We start from the raw sequence: 21,650 nt of genomic DNA on the forward strand, positions 1-21,650 counted from the left end.
AAATGAATCAAACCTTTTGTTTGCTTGTTTCTTTTAACAATTTTGGGACCTTACTGGAACTTTTTGTATAAATTCACTGAGGACAAGAAATTGACTTCTAACCTCTTCAAGAACAAAAAGAAAACCAAAACAAAAATAACTAACCCTCTGTCTTAATATGATGAATACTTACCAAAGTGGTTAGGAACACAATTATTTACTTTCTAAATGTTATATCCTTATAAAAATAACGCATGCATGTCTAAGTAAAAGATGTCTAGAGGTCAAATGTCCTGCCTCACAGTGATGGAGTTATGAAGCAATTAAAAAAAAAAGTCCAGCAACAAATGTAACCCAGTAGACCTGCTTCACTAAAGCTTATAAAATCATCAGTGAAAACACACATCCTAATCTACTAATCGTAAAATGATGACAAGACAAACCCTCTTGTCCACTTTCTGCAATCGTAATCAACAGCTCTCTGTAAAAACATACCTTCTCCCGTTCTGAGGCAATGTTGTCTATAAGCAAGGACAGTGTATCTTGAAGAGCTTTGTGTATGCAGGCTTTGACTTTCTCAAAATACTGAACAGATGTCCATTTTGAAGAACAAACTGACATGACTTCCAAAAGCTGCTTGCCTTGTGAATCACCATCATATTCCAACTGGGTGTCCCTCAGGAGAAAGTCAAGCACAGTGAGGATGTCTTCCTCGTACCGATGGACTTCCAATTGTGTCCGCTGGGCTTCCTGCAGTGTCCACTCCTTGCGACTCTGGTCCAAACATGCCTGGAATTCTGTCTCCTTCTGAAGAAGTAGTTCGGTTTTCTGCTTCACAAAGTCCTCTTTAGCTGCTGTAAGCACCTCATTAATTTTATTTCGATGGTCCTCTAAAAACTGCCGATAATCTTCCTCGTTTTGTTCTTGAATCTTGTGGATTTCTTCCTGTTTTTCTTTGTTCCATTCATTTCTGGCCTTAGCCAACTCAGCCCTGACAGCCACGGGGACTTCCTCATCCTTCAACTCCAGTTCCTTCTGCAGAGAGTGGATTTTCTCTTCCAGTTCCTGGACAGACGCTACATTTGGCTTCATATTCTGAAGCTCACTTTTCCACTTCTCTTTAGCTTCAGAGAGTGCAAGTGACAGCTAAAAGGTACAACAGCACACATGAGACAGCAGCATACAGGAGACAGCAGCACACAGGAGACAGCCGCACACAGGAGACAGCACACAGGAGATAGCCGCACTCAGGAGACAGCAGCACACAGGAGACAGCCGCACACAGGAGACAGCAGCACACAGGAGATAGCCGCACTCAGGAGACAGCAGCACACAGGAGACAGCCGCACACAGGAGACAGCCGCACACAGGAGACAGCCTCACACAGGAGACAGCCGCACACAGGAGACAGCCGCACACAGGAGACAGCCGCACTCAGGAGACAGCCTCACACAGGAGACAGCCGCACACAGGAGACAGCCGCACACAGGAGACAGCCTCACACAGGAGACAGCCTCACACAGGAGACAGCCGCACACAGGAGACAGCCGCACACAGGAGACAGCCTCACACAGGAGACAGCCGCACACAGGAGACAGCCGCACACAGGAGACAGCCTCACACAATAGACAGTACACAGGAGACAGCCGCACACAGGAGACAGCCGCACACAATAGACAGTACACAGGAGACAGCCGCACACAGGAGACAGCCGCACACAGGAGACAGCCGCACACAGGAGACAGCCGCACACAGGAGACAGCCGCACACAGGAGACAGCCGCACACAGGAGACAGCCGCACACATTTCAGTTTCTGACAGTTTTTACTATCAACAAACCCTAAGTATCTGGGCTAAGCTCCCAACTAAACAAGCAATTTAAAATACAAAGATGAAGGGGAAAATAAACCCCCGTGTGACATTCGGTAAAATATGCTTATACTAGACTTATCTTCTCCTTCTTATTTTATTGTGTGCAAGAGAGAGAGAGACAGAGCTGTGTCTGTGCTGTGCATGTGCACACGCATGCTGTGAAGAGAGAGACAGAGCTGTGTCTGTGCTGTGCATGTGCACACGCATGCTGTGAAGAGAGAGAGAGACAGAGCTGTGTCTGCACCGTGCGTGTGCACACGCGTGCTGTGAAGAGAGAGAGAGACAGAGCTGTGTCTGCACCGTGCGTGTGCACACGCGTGCTGTGAAGAGAGAGACAGAGCTGTGTCTGCACCGTGCGTGTGCACACGCGTGCTGTGAAGAGAGAAAGAGAGACAGAGCTGTGTCTGCACCGTGCGTGTGCACACGCGTGCTGTGAAGAGAGAGAGAGAGAGAGACAGAGCTGTGTCTGCACCGTGCGTGTGCACACGTATGCTGTGAAGAGAGAGAGAGAGAGAGAGACAGAGCTGTGTCTGCACCGTGCGTGTGCACACGCGTGCTGTGAAGAGAGAGACAGAGCTGTGTCTGCACCGTGCGTGTGCACACGCGTGCTGTGAAGGTGTCAGACCCTGGGACTCCCTCCTCCATTGCGTTCCATCTTATGTTTTCAGAGACAAAGTCTCTTAGCCTTGAAACTCGTCACTAGACTGTCCACTAGACAGGCTGTCGCAATCTCCAGCTCCTGCCATCTCCAGCCCAGTGTTGGGGCTACAGGTGCACTTGCCTGCGTGGGGTCCGAGGCTCCAAACTCAGATGCCCGTGCTTGCATAGCATGCATTCTACCCACTGAGGCATGGGGGTGGGGGACTCCCCCTGCCTCGGCCTCCTAAGTGCTGGGATCGAAGTGCCTTCTGAATTCGTGAAGACCTCAGGCTCTCGATGTTCTATGGTCTACCTAGCTTTATTCTTTTCCTTGACTCTGGGGTCCCAGCATATACTGCTTCTGTGTTCCCTTCCCTTGGAGATATTTCAGACGCACAAGCAGAGATAAATAAGGAATCCTCATATACTACTTATTACCCAGTAAGAAAATGCAGACATTACTTACGGGTTTACTTTTGCCTCATTCTCTGCAGCCAAGGATGACCTGGGTGACATATCTCTCGAGTGCTGGAGTTACAGCATGCAGTGCCACACTTTCATTTATCAGACTCCAACCCTAGCAACCTAGTGTGTATTCACTAGGATACACAGGTGGCTAGAATGACTTCCCCAAGTATTAGCAGGCTACCACAAGACTAATCACCGTGGAGCAACTCACTCCTATTCCCAGGCTTTGGAACAATTTGTTAACCATTTATTCCTCCTTGGACCTATCCCTTAAGCCCATCTTGTATGAACTGTGGTGTTGTGATTCAAGGCAGGTTTTGCTTTCAAATGCACTCTGTTGTGTAGACTACAATACCTTTCCCTAAACAGTAAAAATGGTCTAGTCCTTTATTTTTCAACATAAATATTAGAATTACTGGGTCAAACTTTAAAGCTATTTTCAGCTTGCTTGCCTTTTGGGTGGAATTAGTTTAAGCCCTATAAATTAGGTTGGGGGCAGGGCATGTGGTTGCAAATCTGGGTTTATCTTTTGAGGAGCATGGACTCTCTAGGAAGCTGGGTATTTACACAGTGAACACACTGCACTCTAGGACTACAGACAACTCAGGAAGTCTTCACATGTACAGAAGGATAGTGAACAGCAGAGACCTGTTCTCAATCTCAACCAACACTTGCTGAGGTCTAAGCAGGGGTCTAAGTGCAGCAATCGCTGACAATGAGAGGTTTAAGGAGCTGAGACGTAATGTCTTCCCTACAGAAAGGCAAGAACAAGTTCCACTGCTAAGGCTCGATGTGCAGTGCGATGGGTCAACACAGGAGCTGGCCTATGTTCCAGAGCAGAGGTGAGAGGGCTATGAAGATGGGAGGACAGGGGAGTGGGAGGCCAGTGGAGGAGGGAGCACAGTAGAGGTGGGAGGACAGTGGAGGAGGGAGCACAGTAGAGTGGGAGGACAGTGGAGGGGGAGGACAGTGGAGGTGGGAGGACAGTGGAGGGGGGAGAACAATGGAGGGGTGGGAGAACAGTGGAGGCGGGAGGACTGTGGAGGCGGGAGGATGGTGGAGGAGGGAGGACAGTGGAGACAGGAGGATGGTGGAGGTGGGAGCACAGAGACTGAACAGCACAGCACTCACTCTATGGGCCACAGCCACCTCCTGCTGCTTCGCCCACTCCTGCTGCTGGGCTCTGAGCAGAGCCTTGTACTCTGCAAGCATGGGCAGCTCCAGTATCCAGCGACTGCGGGCATTCTGCACAGCAGTTTCCACCTACAGGAGATGACAGGAGAAAGACATAGCAAAGGTAAATTTTCACAGGGCATGCCTTCTTACGTATTTTACATTGTGTCTCCTTATGTCCAACTACACTGACTATATACCAGACATAAGCAGCAAGACTTCTTTCTAAATGTATATTCCGTCCCCTGCAAACAGCAGAACAGGGAAGTGGGAATCCGCACCTCATGAGCAATGCAGTCATCAAAGGCCTCATACAGTGCTCTCTGTCACCTCCAACTAAGCTCTATTTGCTTTGGGAGAATGGAGGGTCACCTAGTGCCAGCTGAATCAACCACTGTAGCCAGCACTTCCTCTTCACTCACCACCAGCGCGCGCGCACACACACACACACACACACACACATGCACACACACACTTAGTGTCAAGAATAAATTTGGACAGAAGAATATACATGGCTCTTTAGGTGCAGACAACGATTCTGAGTCTGATGACCTTTAAGAGTGAGCTGGTCATTATTCGCATACGGATGCAGAGCTGACACAAACACTTCCCAATGAAAGCGCCTATGTATAAACTCTAGGTGGTTAAGCTATGGCAAGAAGGTAAGAGTTCCTACAGAAATGTGTGTCTCCATACTCTCTTAGCTTTCTTAGATTTCCTCACATGATCTAAAATTTCATACATCTAAAGAAACACTCCAAACACTTCTCTAAGCAACATTCTCTTAACCTTGGTAAAGACTTGCGAAGATTGCTGGCTTGGGGACTCACTATGTAGACCAGGCTGGCCTAGGACTCACTGCATAGGTCCCCGATAGTCTCTTATTAAAGTGATATATGTAAAATAATAAATACATACATGACAGAGTTTTAAGACATTATCTGCCTTTAACAGTCTGCTCTCTCATGGATAAAGAATGCAGCAACTAACCTAAGTATAAGAAAATGATTGTCTTAATTCTATTAGCACGGGCTATGCTTTCCTAAGTATGGCATGGCTTTGAAAATGTTTCCTCTCTGTTTAAAGTGAGGCTGTGAGTGCTTCAGGGGAAAGGCAATGGCACCACTTTTTGGCCACTAATGGGAATTACAAAGTCCTATTTTGGGGCACACCTGCAGATCCAATTCTGCATAGATTTCAACACCAATGCTGTTAAACATCTTAATCAAAAATTACTGTTAGAAAATACATTAGAGGAATATTTTCAATAAAACTAAATGTGAAAAATTCTTAATTTAAATGTTAAAAACACCCCACACAAACACAGACATACAGATACACACACACGCACACACACAGACACACACACAGACACACAGACACACACACACAGAGATCTCAGAAAGCAAGCACTTTAAAAACTCAAACAACACAAAAAGAGTTTTATAACAGAAATAAAAAAGCTTTAGAGAAAACTGCAGAAGTCTTTCTACCCTAAAATCACAAACATTTAAAATGTATGAGGTGACAATCCAGTTCAAAGGCAGCAATTCTCAGATTTTTCAGAAATCGGCAGCCCCAAACTCCACCGATGGCCTCTGTTACCTTCTGTGCAATACTCTCACAGTACTTGAGCTCCAACTCAACTTCCGACTTCCTCAGAGCCTCCTTGACAGTAAGCTCCTTCTCCTGCTGGACTTGATGAGCCTGCTCCTCTGCCAGGACTAATGCCTCTGCGTTAGGCATGGCAGCAGGATAGGCAGCCTGGTCTGTCTGGCTGCCACAGTCTGAGGTTGCCTTTCTCCGAGCCGGGAGACTGTGATTCAGTTTGGACTGCCACTCCTCTTCCAGCTGTTGAATGAGTTTTTGTCTGCTCTGTTTTTAGAAGGAATGAGAAGAAAAATAAAGTAAAAACTAGAATTAAAGGTTACTCAAAAAAGCAACTACAGGTGTACTTAAAAACCTTAGAGGTGCCGAGACCTTCTAACACTGTGATTGATACAAAGATTATCATTGATAAAGTTCATAATCCCTCAAATAATCTCATGTTTTAGGTGAGTTTAAAAAGTTTTGCACACTGGGCACATGTGTGCCGCAGTCAATGAACAGACTTGATAAATACTGGGCAGTAATTTTATGAGGGTTAAAAATTTAGCCCACTGATGGCTTATGCTCTAAGATCAAGAATCGACAAATGGGATCTCATAAAACTGCAAAGCTTCTGTAAGGCAAAAGACACTGTCATTAGGACAAAATGGCAACCAACAGATTGGGAAAAGCTCTTTACCAATCCTACATCCAATAGAGGGCTAATATGTAAAATATACAAAGAAATCAAGAAGTTAGATGCCAGAGAGCCAAATGCCCTATTAAAAAATGGGGTACAGAGCTAAACAAAGAATTCTCAGCTGAGGAATATTGAATGGCTGAGAAGTACCTAAAGAAATGCTCAACATCCTTAGTCATCAGGGAAATGCAAATCAAAACTACCTCATAACAGTCAGAATGGCTAAGATCAAAAACTCAGGTGACAACAGATGCTGGCGAGGATGTGGAGAAAGAGGAACACTCCTCCATTGTTAGTGGGATTTCAAACTGGTACAACCACTCTGGAAATCAGTCTGGAGGTTCCTCAGAATATTGGACATTGCACTATCTGAGGATCCAGCTATACCTCTCTTGGGCATATACCCAAAAGATGTGCCAACATACAACAAAGACACATGTTCCACTATGTTCATAGCAGCCTTATTTATAACAGCCAGAAGCTGAAAAGAACCCAGATGTCCTTCAACAGAGGAATGGATACAGAAAATGTGGTACATCTACACAATGGAGTACTAGTCAGCTATCAAAAACAATGACTTCATGAAATTCATAGGCAAATGGATTGAACTGGAAAATATCATCCTGAGTGAGGTAACCCAATCACAGAAAAACACACATGGTATGCACTCGCTGATAAGTGGATATTAGCCCAAAAGCTCAAATTACTCAAGATACAATTCACAGACCACATGAAGCTCAAGAAGAAGGAAGACCAAAGTGCGGATGCTTCACTCCTTAAAAGGGGGAACAAAAATATTCATAGGAGAGGATATGGAGACAAAGTTTGGGGCAGAGACTGAAGGAACGGCCATTCAGAGCCTGCCCCACATGGATATACAGCACATATACACATACACATACACATACACATACACATACACATACACATACATATACATATCTACCAAAACTAGATAAAGATTAATGAAGCTAAGAAGTGCATGCTGACAGGAGCCGGATATAGTTGTCCCCTGAGAGGCACAGCCAGAGCGTGACAAATACAGAGGTGAATGCTAGCAGCAAACCATTGAACTGAGAACAGGATCCCTGTTGGAGTAATTAGAGAAAGGACTGAAAGAGCTGAAGGAGCTTGCAATCCCATAAGAACAATAATGCCAACCAACCAGAGCTCCCAGGGACTAAACCACTACCCAAAGAGTACACATGGACAGACCCATGGCTCCAGCTGCATATGTAGCAAAGGATGGCCTTGTTGGGCACCAATGGAAGGAGAAGCCCTTGGTTATAGCCCAAGGCTGTAGGGAATTTCGGGGGTGGGGGGGAGTGGGGATGGTTGGGAAGGGGAAAACTTTTATAGAAGAAGGGGAGGGAGATGGGATAGAGGGCTTATGTCTGGGAAACCGGGAAAGGGAATAACATTTGAAATGTAAATTTAAAAAAACCTAATAAAATAAAAAATTTAGCCCACAGAAATTTCCAAGCAACAACTGACGTTTTCTCTTTGGCTTTACTTACAGAACAGAATTCGCATAAAGACTTAATTATAGCATTAAGGGCAGACTACCTCTGGGTCAGTCAGTGTGTGACCTAGAAACTCTGATTCTGCCACCATAGAGATGTCATGACAAAAACTAACATCAGTAACTCTTTCCACAGAGCAAGCACTGAGTAAATCAAATCAACAGTGGTGTAAGAAAGGCTCACTCACTTGACACCCTGGACTATACTCACTACAGTCTAAGGTTTACCAAGTAGACGGCACCCAAGGAGGGGTTACGGAGAGCCTCCTTGTGGTTGCCCACTCTCAGCAATGCGGGGTGGGGCTGGGGTTAGAGGTGGCTCCAGTTAGTCTTAGGCAAAACTATAAAGTAGCAAAAGTGGCCTTTCCTCTCTTTCTGGTGGAAGAGTCTGGAGACAACAATCAGAAATGGCACCTTGCAAGGGCACGGAAAAGAAGGAGGAACAGGTCATCAGCCTCGGACCTCAGGTGGCTGAAGGAGAGAATGTATCTGGTGTCTGCCACATCTTTGCATCCTTCAGTGATACCTTTGTCCATGTTACCGATCTTTCTGGCAAGGAAACCATCTGCCGAGTGACTGGTGGAATGAAGGTGAAGGCTGACCGAGAGGAGTCCTCTCCATATGCAGCCATGTTGGCTGCCCAGGATGTGGCCAAGAGGAGCAAGGAGCTGGGCATCACTGCCCTGCATATCAAACTCTGGGCCACAGGAGGAAACAGGACCAAGGCCCCTGGACCTGGAGCCCAGTCAGCCCTCAGAGCTCTTGCTCGCTCTGGGATGAAGATTGGGCAGATTGAGGATGTCACCTCCATCCCCTCTGACAGCACTCAAAGGAAGAAGGGTTGTTGTGGTCGTTGTCTGTGAGCAGGACTTAAGTTATTTCCTTTTAATAAATTGCTTTGTGTAATCTAACACCCCTCCCCCTCAAAAAGCCCTGCTCCCGTCTACTAAATATCTGCAGTTCTGAAAGTACTTTCTGGTTACCAAACTAACAGAATACCAAGCTCAGAGGCAGAATGTAGCTTAAACAAGCTAGAATTCTGGTTTTTTGTTTTGTTTCATTTCTAAGTGTTTAAGATCATACTTTGGTCCTTAAATTTCTATGAAATTAGCCGAGCACAGTGGTTGCACTGCCTTTAAATACTCAGAAGTGCAAAGCAGACAGTCTGAGCCCACAGCCAGCCTGGTCTACACAGCAAGTTCCAGGTTATAAAGGGCGAGCCTGTCAAACAGAAGGCAGAGGAGACAGAGGAAAAGAGAGATAGCACATGCTGTGAGGACACCGACGAAAGGGAAGCCTTGTACTGCTGGCCGGAATGCTAAGTCCAGTGCAGCCACTGTGGAAGCCAGCATGGAGGGTCCTCAAAAACTAAAGCTGCAAAAAGGCCCAGCCACATCACTCCTGGGTGCCTACCCAAGTCAGCATACGGCAGAGACACTCACACAATGATACTCACTGCCTCGCCGCCTGTGACAGCTACCTGTACACTTAACCTAGATGTCAGCAGCAGGGTAACCAACAGAGAATGCAATTTATACACAACAGTTTCCCTCAGTCACCAAGAACCAAGTTAGCAGCATTTGCAAGAAAGCAGACACAGTGAAGATAATTACACCCAGCAAATAAAGTCAGTCTCAGGAAATACATCTCTCATCTCCCTTAGACTTCCTACAGATACATAGCATCAAGTACATACAGGCAAGATGAGAGGCAAGTAAAATAGTCTGGAGAGCAGAAGGGACCATGGGCTGGGGAAGGAGAGCGGGAAGCAGAGCAGCGCCTGGACCAGATACTAATGGAGCACATTCGTATACACGAAAGCACACACTGCAGCTTCTATTAAACAAGCTGATTTTAATTGATTGATTTGTGCTGCTGAGCCTACCCACCACTTTCCTTCTAATCCATACATAAATTATTTATGTCTGTACTTATGTAGTTAGAGACACTGGCATAGACTTATTAGTCGTTTCATAATAAGAAATTAGACTCTAGTTTCATTTCCAGGGATCATAGAGATATCCCAAAACAACATACATCCTGAATTTGGATAAACATCATGGGTAATTTCAAAAAGTCAAAGTGGCATAAAGAGGACTAGCAGCCAGATTTTGAGACAGACAGAGACAGACAACCATCTATATACTTGCTAATTAGTTATAAGCCATCTGAAGAATGGTCTGCAGTTATTAATACATATAGACCAGAAGCCAGGTGTGCTGTCTCATTCCTTTAATCCCAGCATTCAAGAGGCAGAGGCAGGCAGATCTCTGTGAGTTTAAGGCCAGCCTGGTCTACAAGGCAAGTTCCAGGCCAGACACAGCTGGAAAACTAAAGTAAATTAAACAGTGACCAGAAGAGACTGACGCAGCCCCTTCCTTGCAGTGACCCCGCTGGCTGCCCTAGCATCACCTCGTGCTCCACCTGCGTAGCTCCAGCGGCCTGCGCCTTCAGCCAGCTCTGCTTCTCCGCCTTCAGCGTTTCTTGGTACCTCTCCTCTAGTTCTAGCTTCAGTTTGCGTACATGCTCTTCTCTGTCTTCCAAAAGCTGTCTCTGTGAGTAAAGCTCAAGTAAGTGCATATGCAGCACTAAGTCACCAAGTTGAAATGTTTCAGTGTGGGTGGTAGCGGTAGGAAGACGAGTTCAAGGTCACTAGTGGCTCCGTAGCAGGTTCAAACCCAACCTGGGCTTCAATGCAAGACTGCCTTTATAAAAACAGTATCAATAGCACAAATCTTGGTCCTGCACATTTCATAAATTCTGTAACCAGGCTGAGCTCCCTGTCTAACACTCAGACCGGTGATTCTCTCCCTATTTTAATTTTTATAGTGTCACTAAAAGCTAAGGTCTTGTTTTGAAAGTAACTATAAATCCTTTGTAGCTCCTTGGCAGCCAACACCGACTGAAACTGCTCCCTCTAAAGGTTTGTCTTCCCCAGTGACACGCCCACACATCAGATTCATCTACTGAAATATAGCCAAGAAATTATGTGAGCTGAACACCTCGGCTGCTCAATACTGCCCTTTGCACTTGGCAATACATTGCGTTGTAAGACATCATACACAAAACGTCTGGATAGAACAGAGTTAGGACTCTGCACCTAGTTTCTAGCTTTGAGGCAGGTAGCTTTCAATCTTGGTCTGCAGGTCAGTCCAAGCAAGGAGTTAGACCTCCATCTCCAGAGGACAAGGCTGACCACTGCTTACCATAAGCTTGCTCCTGGACAGACGGGTGAGACAGAGAATGGACTGCTTTCTCCAGCTCCCCTGACACCCAGCAGTCATATGCAGCCTCTCCAGAGCCTCGCCTTCCTTGTCATAAGATGACATTCAAACCCCTGTCCTTTCTAGGACAGTAAACTAACAGCTGTCTACTCAGAGTGTAACAGGTGTTAGGGGAAAGCCACTAACAGCACACTGTGTGCAGTGGTCAGAGCTGCTGACCGCTCACTGTGTGCGGTGGTCAGAGCCGCTGACGGCTCACTGTGTGCGGTGCTCAGAGTCACTGACGGCTCACTGTGTGCAGTGGTCAGAGCCGCTGACAGCTCACTGTGTGTGGTGCTCAGAGCCGCTGACCTCTCACTGTGTGCGGTGGTCAGAGTCACTGACGGCTCACTGTGTGCAGTGGTCAGAGCCGCTGATGGCTCACTGTGTGCGGTGGTCAGAGCTGCTGACCTCTCACTGTGTGCGGTGGTCAGAGCCGCTGACGGCTCACTGTGTGTGGTGCTCAGAGCCGATGATGGCTCACTGTGTGAGGTGGTCAGAGTCACTGACGGCTCACTGTGTGCGGTGGTCAGAGCCACTGATGGCTCACTGTGTGCAGTGGTCAGAGCCGCTGACCTCTCACTGTGTGCGGTGGTCAGAGCCGCTGACCTCTCACTGTGTGCGGTGGTCAGAGCCGCTGACCTCTCACTGTGTGCGGTGGTCAGAGCCGCTGACCTCTCACTGTGTGCGGTGGTCAGAGCCGCTGACGGCTCACTGTGCAGTGGTCAGAGTCACTGACCCCCACTCTGTGCGGTGGTCAGAGCCACTGACCGCTCACTGTGTGCGGTGGTCAGAGCCGCTGACGTGCTTTGCGCAGTACTCACAGCCGCTGACACACTCTGCACAGCACCAGTAAGCTATGTAGGATCTCCCGGACAAGCCTAGGTAGGAAATATGAAAATGGAGACACCATGGGGCTGAAAGGAGTGAACCTGTTTTTAATTGTGTGAGCTGTATTAACTTGATAAAACCAAATAAAAAAGCATCCTGAACGGTGCCACAGTTCCCCAGAGCAGGTACATTAGTGCAGTGATGGAGGCACGAGAGGGACACGGCGGGAGCAGCCTACCGTCTGCTCCTGAGCCTTCTCCATGGTCTTCCTGAGAGTGGATTCCAGCTCATCCTTCTCTCTGCACACTTCCAGGTAGCACTCCTGCACAGCAGCCACCTCCTTGTTCAGCTTATCCAGGTCAGACCTTCAGACACGGAAATGGCAAGTGAGGGGGGGAGGGGAGTGAGTGAGCGCGCACGCACGCGCGCACGCACACACACACACACACACACACACACACACACACACACACACACACACACACACTTCACACAACTTCTGCATAACAAGCCACTTCCTCCAAGATACAGAGCCAGCAGGCACAGGCACCTGAGCTGTGACTGGGTCCCCTCGTAGACCTCAGAGAGATGCTGCTTCTCGGCAGCGTGCTTTGCTAGAAGGCTCTCTCGGATCTGGGCCTTCATGGCTTCGTGGTGCTGCTGGTAAGTCCTCTCACACCTAGCAAGAGAGGGGTAGTAGAGCGATGAAGCACCAGGGACAGAGTGAACCGGGGACAGAGTGAATTGGGGACAGAGTAAACTGGCCAGATGGCCTCCTGCCTGCCTTGTCCCCCCTCGCTTTTCATTAATGCAAATTATAATTAGGTCAGACTGCTTTCCCCCAACCAAAAACAAGAATTTAAAACCAATGGTCTTACTGGACTCTTTCCTTCATGTTTTTAGAGGAAACTGGACACTTGAGTGTGAGAATGTCCCGATACTTCAAATACAATTATAATGGGCTAGCTTGGTGCTGTGTGTATCCAAATGCTAAAGTCTGTACCCCAAGATCTGGTTGTTCCAAGATGAGCAGATCCTCACGTATACCAGTTGTGTAAACCCTGTCCACCAACTTAGCAATGATTGGCTAAAAATAAAGATGCCTACAGCCTATAGCTGGGCAGAATAGAGGTAGGCTGAGCTGAAGGTTCCCAGGCTTGGGGGCTCAGGGAGACACCACCAGGAGGAATGGGAAGGAAGGAGCCATGGGGTAGGGGGTTGTGAACGCATGGCCATGAGGGCCAACCTGTTGGAGTAGGGGTGGCCCACGCGGAACATAGCAAGTGACATCTTCGGATCATTGACAGGGAAGTAGACAAAACAGATAGAGCCCAGCTGTAGTGCTTTAAGGCTTATTATAAATATGAAGGTTTTATGTCTTTTATTTGGGAATGAAATGAGTGAAGGTGGGATAGAAACCCCCAAATAATATTTACTGCAACACAGAATAGATTGTCTATGCCAAGGGCTGATATTGATAAAGAAATAACTCTTTAACTGAACTAAACAAGAAATAGTTCCCAAATTCAAGTCATATATATTTAATACACAGATATCAGCAATGTCCAACTAACAAGTCATCTTCCAATAGGCTGTTTACAAATTTATAACTCAGTATGTGGAAGTAAAAGCCCGTCCCCGTGTCCCACTGGGGCCTTTGGAAGCGGCTCTAGTATTTCTGTGAAGCAGTTGTGAAGGGCTAGAGTCAGCCCACCACAAACCACTGGCCCCGTGCTCCACACTATACTCCAGGAGGGAGGAGACCCAGGAGAAAAGAACAGCAGCAACATGGACTCACCTATCCACAGCTTCCTGCTTATCGTGGTCAAACTCCTGCACCATCTGTCTCATCTGATTACACAAGTCTTGGTTTGTACTTCTCAGTTTTTCTTCAGCCTCTTTAAGTTCCTAGACATAGAGCACAGGATTACAGAAAGGAAACGTCACCTGCACTCATCAGTCTGACCTCTCAACACTCTGGGCCTTACAACACCATCTGATGCGAACTCTCAAAAGTCTGCAAAAGAACAAGTGTCTTCACATCTTAGTAAGACTCCTAACAGGAGCAAACAAAATCTTGTTTTTATTTTGAAATGTATTAAACAGAAATATTTAATCAGAGAAGTATTAGCTAACTGATACCTTAAAATAAGCCTTAGAATACAATAATCCACATCTAAGCAAGTGAGGTTTTACATTTTGGTCAAGAGCTGGCTAGGAAGAGAAACAAACCTATTGGTCAAGGCCACCACATCACATGGGAACTGCTTAACTTTCTACTAAAAGCACTGGTAAGGAAAACAACGGGAACCCACAAGGTCTTCCCAAGACACATCCATCAACTAGTGTTGCCTGTGTCTGCTACCTGAGTTACCTTTATATTCAATAAGGTCATGGAAATTCTCACTAAATGCCAGGTCATTCACCTGATTCTGTTGTTGTAAAACTTCCACTTCATTTTTCAGTCGCAGAATATCTTCTCTGTTAATTGCTTCAGGAGAATCAAGCCATAACTGATTAGTTGTTTTTTCAGAAGTCTCTGTTTTAGTCTGAAAGTTTAAAATGGTTTTAAGTTTAAGACAAACAAAAAAAACAAAAAAACAAAAAAAACAAAATATAACCAAAAACCAAAAAAAAAACAAACCACTTTGAAATAATTTCATTTAGGAAAAAATGTTTGAATAGAACAGACCTTGTCTTCTTTTTCATATATAACCAATAGAGTCCTCTGGGCAGGAAGTTAGCACTGAGGTGCGGTCACCCATTTTACCGGCTTTATCCAAATGCCATGTTCACTCTAACATCCCCTTCTGCACCAAGATTAAATGTGTGCCACATGGCGTTTGGTTGCTATGTCTCCTCCTGCTGTAATGGTTCTTCAGTCTGTTTTCCAAATCCATGGCACTTTCAAGGAGTGCTAAACTTTGTAGGGTGTTTCCTTGGTGGGCTTTTTCTAATGTTACCGAATTCAGGATGGGCGTCTTTATCACGCGAATACTAAGAAATGATTTATGTTCCTTGTAAAAGGCATAGACAAGAACATGTCTCACCACCTGTGCTGACCAGCTGAAAGATGAGCCCCCAGGCATCAGCCCTGCCACTTGCTGTCCCCACACACCAGTTAATTAGTAAGGTGCATCTCACTAACAAAGGGGGGTAGTTACTCCACAGGAGTACCATATACCCCACTTATGGACCTCTGTACTAGGCACTACCTTGTTATGAACCTTACTCACTAGATACTATTTTAAGATACATGTTTTAAACTGCTCCATAACTTTCCAGACAAGTCACAAAAATGAGTGGACTGCAGGGTGGTGCAGGAATCAGTCTCCATTCTCTCCACCGCTAACATTGGCAATTATTCTGTTTCTGAGCTAGAAGAGGAAGCCAACAGTTCCTTCACTTGAATTCTGTGCTGCTCCCAGAGGGGCACGTCTGTTTATATGACTGTGTGTGCTCCCTTTCATCTGAATGGTCCCATCTATCAGTTCCTTATTCTCTATATGAGAATTAATACATCTACTCAGTTTGTGAAAATACCTGTATACCTATTCTGTGATTTTATCTGGTCACAGTCGTGTGACAGCTAACACAGATTGTTTTCAAAGGGGGGCTGTTGCCCTGACTACATAAACATGTGGCTAATAGGCTTTTTGAATGGGTTGCCAAAGGAATTCCAGAGATTTTGGACCTGTAAGCTAGAGAAATGCTGGCAGACTATAAGCAGAGCGCACCGGGCTGTTCTGGTAGGATTGTGGGCAAACCGGGAGGATAACAGAAATGTGGACAGCGGAGTCTGGCTCCAGGTCTCAGCAGGAAGCTGGTCCACAAGGCCATTTGTGTAACATCCTAGAAAAGAACCCACTTGCACTCTGCTGCATCCTGAGAGACTGAGTGAGGCTAGATTTGAAATGGGATAAGCCATTCTGGAAAAGAAAGGTAGAGGCAGCACAGCATCTGGGCTGAGGCACGGCTGCTACTCACGGCTCTGCTCTGCTTCACTTAGGTATCCAGTGAGAGAGCGGGTGAAGCACAAAGACATTAGAAATGTACAGCTGGGTAGGAAAGGAATGTGAACACATTTAAACTTGCAGACATGGCAGGCGTGGGGAAAACCAACTCTGACAGAGAGTACTGCAGAGGGACCTCATGCTCCTCACTGAGTGTGAAGAGTTGAACTGGACATCAGAGGCGGATGTTATGATTAAAACGGATATGTTTGGGTGTCAAGTGGAGAAAGGGCAAAAGGATGATTGTCAGTCTAGATCATCAACTTCTAAGTACTTAGAATCACCCAGGAAACACACTCTGGGTGTGCCTGTGAGAGCCTCCTTAAGGAGTTTAACTAAGGATGTCAGGACAATCCACTCTGCATGTACGTGGCAACCTTTGATGGGCTACAGCCTGGGAGTGAGTTAAGGAGGGGGAAGCCAGATGAGTGCCAGCATCCATCTTTCTCTGCTTCCTGGCTGTGGCGGCTGCCATGACCGGTCATGGCAGCTCTCCCACCTCCACCCCTCCCCACCATAAGCCATACACACCCTTCACCTGGAGTTAAAATTCACTTTTCTTGAGTTGCATCTTGTTGAGGGTGGAACAGAGAGGCTGTGTATTATGGCTGATCCCTCAGCAGTCACTTATTTTCACACACTGACAAATGTGCACACAACACAAACACACATACAAAAGAAATGTACTGGGGATCAGACACAAAAAGCTTTCTGTGTTTTATGTTTACAAAGAACTCAGTATATGGACTCTGACTGTTGGTGGGTCAGTACAGTTCTCTTAAGACCCTTACATATTCTATCTTTAATACACACATATGTGTGTATGTGACATGTGTGTGATATGTGTATGTGATATGTGTGTGTGATGTGTGTGTGATATGTGATATGTGTGTGATGTGTGTGTGATATGTGTGTGTGATATGTGTATGTGATATGTGTGTGTGATGTGTGTGTGATATGTGTGTGTGATATGTGTATGTGATATGTGTGTGTGTGATGTGTGTGTGTGTGTTTCAGTTATGTGTACATGTGCATATCAATACAATGCCCAAGGAATCCTCAGGAAGGCATCATAGTCCATGAAGCTGCCCAACAAGAGTGCTGGGAACCAAACTCAGCAAAAGCAATTGCACATCTCTGACCACTGAGCCATCTCTCTAGCCCCACTACATTCTATCTTAACCACCCACATGGTCACCTGGGATGAACAGCATATCTGATCTACACTCAAACACTGCCCAGTGTAGTGTATGAGCAGTCTCCGAGTCTCTACCACACAGTAGCCTGGAAACACCACAAGACGGTATGCTTTGGTTGTTGGTTTTGTTTGAGACGGTGTCTCACTATGGAGGCTTGGGCTGGCTTGAACTCACTGTGTAAACCAAGCTGGTCTGAAACTCAGAGTTCGTCTGCCTGCTCTGCCTCTCAAGTGCTGGGATTAAAGGTGTGTACCACCACATGCAGCTGAATTATTAATAGAAACAAGTTTTTAAATGCAGATGACGCTCCACAGTACTACAACATATGTGGCTCCACATAACCAAATTTTTAAATATTAATGTGTGTCTTATAGTTCTATTATCAATAAATCCCACAAAATCTTACACATCTTTTCAAAAAAAGAAATAGATAACTACTCCCTCTCTCTATAGTCCTCCCAATCATCCAATTTCTAACTTTACTGACTAATTTAAAGTTCTATTATAAAGATTTGGGAAAGAAGAGTCCATGCAGTGTTTGAAGGCGAGTCACTCATTATACAGTACAGTCCAAATTTAATGTTTAACAAAAACAAAGCAACCTTCTGGCTTTTACACCATCAGAAGATGCTATGCAGGATGCCTGGGGGATGGAGGGTTGGGAGGAAGTCAACAGTCTCACTCAGCTGTGAATGCTGTGAACTACAATATCAATTTGTATGCCAAAAGATGTCCTGTGTGGCACAAATGTCATGGGCAAAACCGATTTTTTTTTTTAATGTCACAAAAATTGGTACCTTAGAACATCTCACACATACTTAGACAGGATTTGTTAATGGACAGGACTCCTGCATTAAGACCCAGGAGATAAAAAGGCAACAGTCAGATTAAACCTTACTTCCTTTCAGGAGAAAGGAATATACTCCCTACTTTCCTTTCAACCTTCCATTTTCTTTCTTAATTATAAATTCATTTCTGCATTATTTTTCTTTTTTTTTTTTTTTTGGTTCTTTTTTTCAGAGCTGGGGACCGAACCCAGGGCCTTGCGCTTCCTAGGTAAGCGCTCTACCACTGAGCTAAATCCCCAGCCCCATGCATTATTTTTCTAAACAGTACAAACGTTAAGTTTGTCAAAACGAAGAAGAAAAAGGTTGCTCTCAAGCTGAAGACAGGAGCGTCCAGTAATAACTCTGACCGCTATCAGTCATGAAGTGTAACTTCATTTCCTCAGATTGACTGAAACCTCAGAGGGCCACAGACTCCCGACCCTCATTTTCCTTGTCGACGAAGATGCCAGCTAAAGAACACTGAGGTGGATGTCAGACACTAGGCATGGTCGCACACAGCTACAATCTCAGCACTCCAGCAGAAGCACAAGATTACAAGTTGAAGGCCAGCCAGGGTTACTCAGTAAAACCATCTTTAAATTTAAAAGACACATCTCAGAAGTGAGTATCAGCCAGTGCCATCAACTCCATTTCCTCACAGAGGCCAACTCTTGCAAGAGTGAGAACAGGGAGGGCTCGGGAGCAGAGCTTCCAAGGGATCTCACTGGGGATAATTATTACCAGGGTTTTAAAGCGTGGCTGTTTGAAACAAACCTGACGAAAGGCACATGCCCTCTATAGCATCCTCCTTTCATTTGTGAACAAAATTTAACCTAACTGGCATCTGATCTACTAGGTGCCCAGAACGAGCCAACAAGCATCTGACTGAGTGGCTTTTTCTTGTACTTACTTCTTACATCTACAAAGCGTAAAGCTTTTTTACTGAATGTTTCCAGGGGGCTTCTTATATGTACAGGCGCCAGGGACCTCACCTCCATGCCTCTGTCACTGTCCTTCGACTGCTGCAGGGCTTCCATGGTCTCCCGGCAGTCTCTCAGATCTCTCTGCAGCTCAGACACCAGGTGACGCTTCATGGAGTTGCTAGACAGCAAGCGCTGAACTTGTGTTTTCAACTTCAGGATAACCTCATCCTTCGAAAGCTTTTCATTTGGGGGTTCTTGCTGTGCAACACTGATGGGGAAATTGTCAGGTCAGTATTAAATCAAGTAACAAATCAAATATCCTTCAAGACCTAACTACATCATGTTTTTTATGCCTTTACATAAGTCACAGCATTTTGAACTAACTTTATTTTTTAACATTTTGTTTGTTTTCAGGTGTCTTATACATGCTAGGCAAGCAATCTAACATCGAGCTAACCTCTGCTAAAGGGTTTGGAACGTGGGAGCTGGAGAGATGGCTTGGCGATTAAGAGCACTTGCTGCTCTTTCAGAAGCCCTGAGTTCAATTCTCAGTACCCTCACGGTGGCTCACAACCATCAGTAACTCCAGAGGATCTGATGCCCTCTTCTGGCCACCAAGGTCACCAGACTCTCAAACAAAGCACATACACACATACAGGCAGTACACTGATACACATAAAACAAAAATAAATAAGTTACAACTTGGTCATATACAAGGATATCACCTTTGCAAAGCCAAGTTCATCCCTCAGATGACACTCTCTTTGGTCTTTCTGTCTAGATAGATACAAGCAGTATTAACTCTGACGCAATTCACACTTGTGAATTTTGGTATGTGTCATGATAATATTGAAAAAGGTGATACAGATATTGAAGAAGAAAAAAAATGCAGACATCAGCTATCCCAACCAGCAACTGCTGTCCTCTCTTTCAGCTGACTGACCTGAAGGCCTGGGCTCCCACAACCAGAAAACTGGGACAAAAACTAAGCTTCTCTAAACTTCTCTCTCCTTGACCCTCCCCTTTCTCTGCAGTAACAGGCACTGAGCCTAGTGGCCTTGTGCAAGCTACCTAGGTGTTCTCCTGCTGTGCTGTGTCCCAGCCTCAAAACTCAACTCTATTTTCAAAAAACTTAAGGCTTGGAATAAGATTCTATTTTTTAAAGTCATTTTATTAGTATGTGTGTGTGTGTGTGTGTGTGTGTGTGTGTGTGTGTGTGTGTGTGTGTGTGTGTGTGATATGACAAGACCTCAGGCCTCAAACTCTAAGCAGCTGTGACTGCCTGTAAAAGACCTGCGCAACCCAGCCACAAAACCTTCGACCTACAGTTTGTCCTGCCTGGAGAGCGTTCTGGGACTGGAGCCTAGCATAATCATCAGAGACACCAGAGACTCCATCCAGCATCTGATGGGAGCAGACACAGAGTCCCACAGCCAAACATTAGGCAAGGTTTAGAGAGTCCTGCGGAGTAGGAGGAAGGATTGGAGGAACTAGAAGGGTCAGGGACACTGCAAGAACCAGGCTCACAGAATCAACTGACTGGGACCCAGGGGGCCTCTCAGAAATCAGGGAGCCTGTAGGAGTCTGACCTAGAGGCTAGGTAGCTTGGTGTCCTTGTGGGATTCCTAGGTAGCTTGGATTCCTTGTGGGAACGACAGCTGTCTCTGACTCTTGCCTGCTTATGAGCCCTCCTCTAACTGGGCTGCCTGGTGCTGTCTTGATATGGTAAGTGCCTAGACTTATTGTAGCGTGTCATGCTGTGCTTGGCTGGCATCCCTGGGAGGCCTGGTCTTTTCTGAGAGAAGGTAGAGGGGGAGGGGATTTAGGAGAGAGGGGAAGTGGGAGTGAGAGCCTGGGGGAGAGGAGGGAGGGTAAGTTGCAGTCATGACAGAGTATGTAGAAGACTAAAAGAAGAAAAGAGCTGGAAAGCCAGGTGGAGATGGAGGGGGGTGGATGTGGAAGGAGGTGGGGAAGGAGTGAAGATGCATACAACCAAAATCGTATGCATATGTGAGATTCTCAAAAAAATAACAAATATGTCGTAAAGGAAATAAAGGAAAGACCTGCTCAAGATCAAATGAGTCACTATTGCAGCAGGGAGAATACAGGGTGCTTCTGAGGTCCCCACTCCCAGCTGAGAAGCTGATGGCTTCTGGGGAGAAAGTCAGTTTTCTTTGAGGGCATGGATCCTGATAGGCCCAGGCTTCAGTGGACAGCCCTTGAATAGATTGCCAATACTAATGGGACTCAGTGGGTTATTTCACACACACACACACACACACACACACACACACACACACACACACACAAAACACACACACACAAACACACACAGACACACACACACAAAAACACATACACACAAACACACACACAGACACACACACACAAAAACACACACACAGACACACACACACAGACACACACACACAAAAACACACACACACAAAACACACACACACAAACACACACACACACAAAAACACACACACACAAACACACACACACACACACACAATCAAGTTGGAGTAGGCCTAGGAAGCACTAAAGGGAGGATTATGGGAGACAAATAGGATCAAAATACATTCCATGCAAGTGTGAAATTCTCAATTAATAAAAGTGTCTTTTTTCCTTAATTGAAAACAGTCACGTAA

The 21,650-nt window shown here is 45.8% G+C and overlaps 2 protein-coding genes across 17 annotated transcripts in view; one reads left to right on the top strand and one right to left on the bottom strand.

The window, feature by feature from the left end:
- Cep152 (centrosomal protein 152) overlaps positions 1–21,650 on the bottom strand; it is an 88,293-nt gene that overhangs the window by 39,958 nt on the left and 26,685 nt on the right. For 15 of the 16 annotated variants that reach the window (XR_010064629.1, XR_010064628.1, XR_010064627.1 and 12 more), the window contains 9 exons: positions 19,066–19,264; positions 14,461–14,583; positions 13,833–13,942; positions 12,585–12,713; positions 12,273–12,399; positions 10,353–10,493; positions 5,737–6,006; positions 4,090–4,221; positions 475–1,125 (listed from right to left, as the gene is read on the bottom strand). Coding sequence is in view for 12 of the 16 variants with exons in the window: in XM_039106547.2 (XP_038962475.1) it covers positions 475–1,125; positions 4,090–4,221; positions 5,737–6,006; positions 10,353–10,493; positions 12,273–12,399; positions 12,585–12,713; positions 13,833–13,942; positions 14,461–14,583; positions 19,066–19,264 (1,882 nt within the window). In the remaining 4 variants the exon portion in view is untranslated. The remainder of the gene's footprint in view (positions 1–474; positions 1,126–4,089; positions 4,222–5,736; positions 6,007–10,352; positions 10,494–12,272; positions 12,400–12,584; positions 12,714–13,832; positions 13,943–14,460; positions 14,584–19,065; positions 19,265–21,650) is intronic. The other variant, XM_039106550.2, reaches the window with a different exon arrangement.
- On the top strand, positions 8,054–8,803 carry LOC120101650 (40S ribosomal protein S14-like). The gene has a single exon (XM_039106558.2). The coding sequence runs from the start codon at positions 8,348–8,350 to the stop codon at positions 8,801–8,803; it is 456 nt and encodes a 151-aa protein (XP_038962486.1). The 5' UTR covers positions 8,054–8,347.

The sequence above is a fragment of the Rattus norvegicus genome, chromosome 3 (genome assembly GCF_036323735.1).
Source record: "Rattus norvegicus strain BN/NHsdMcwi chromosome 3, GRCr8, whole genome shotgun sequence".
NCBI lineage: Eukaryota > Metazoa > Chordata > Mammalia > Rodentia > Muridae > Rattus > Rattus norvegicus.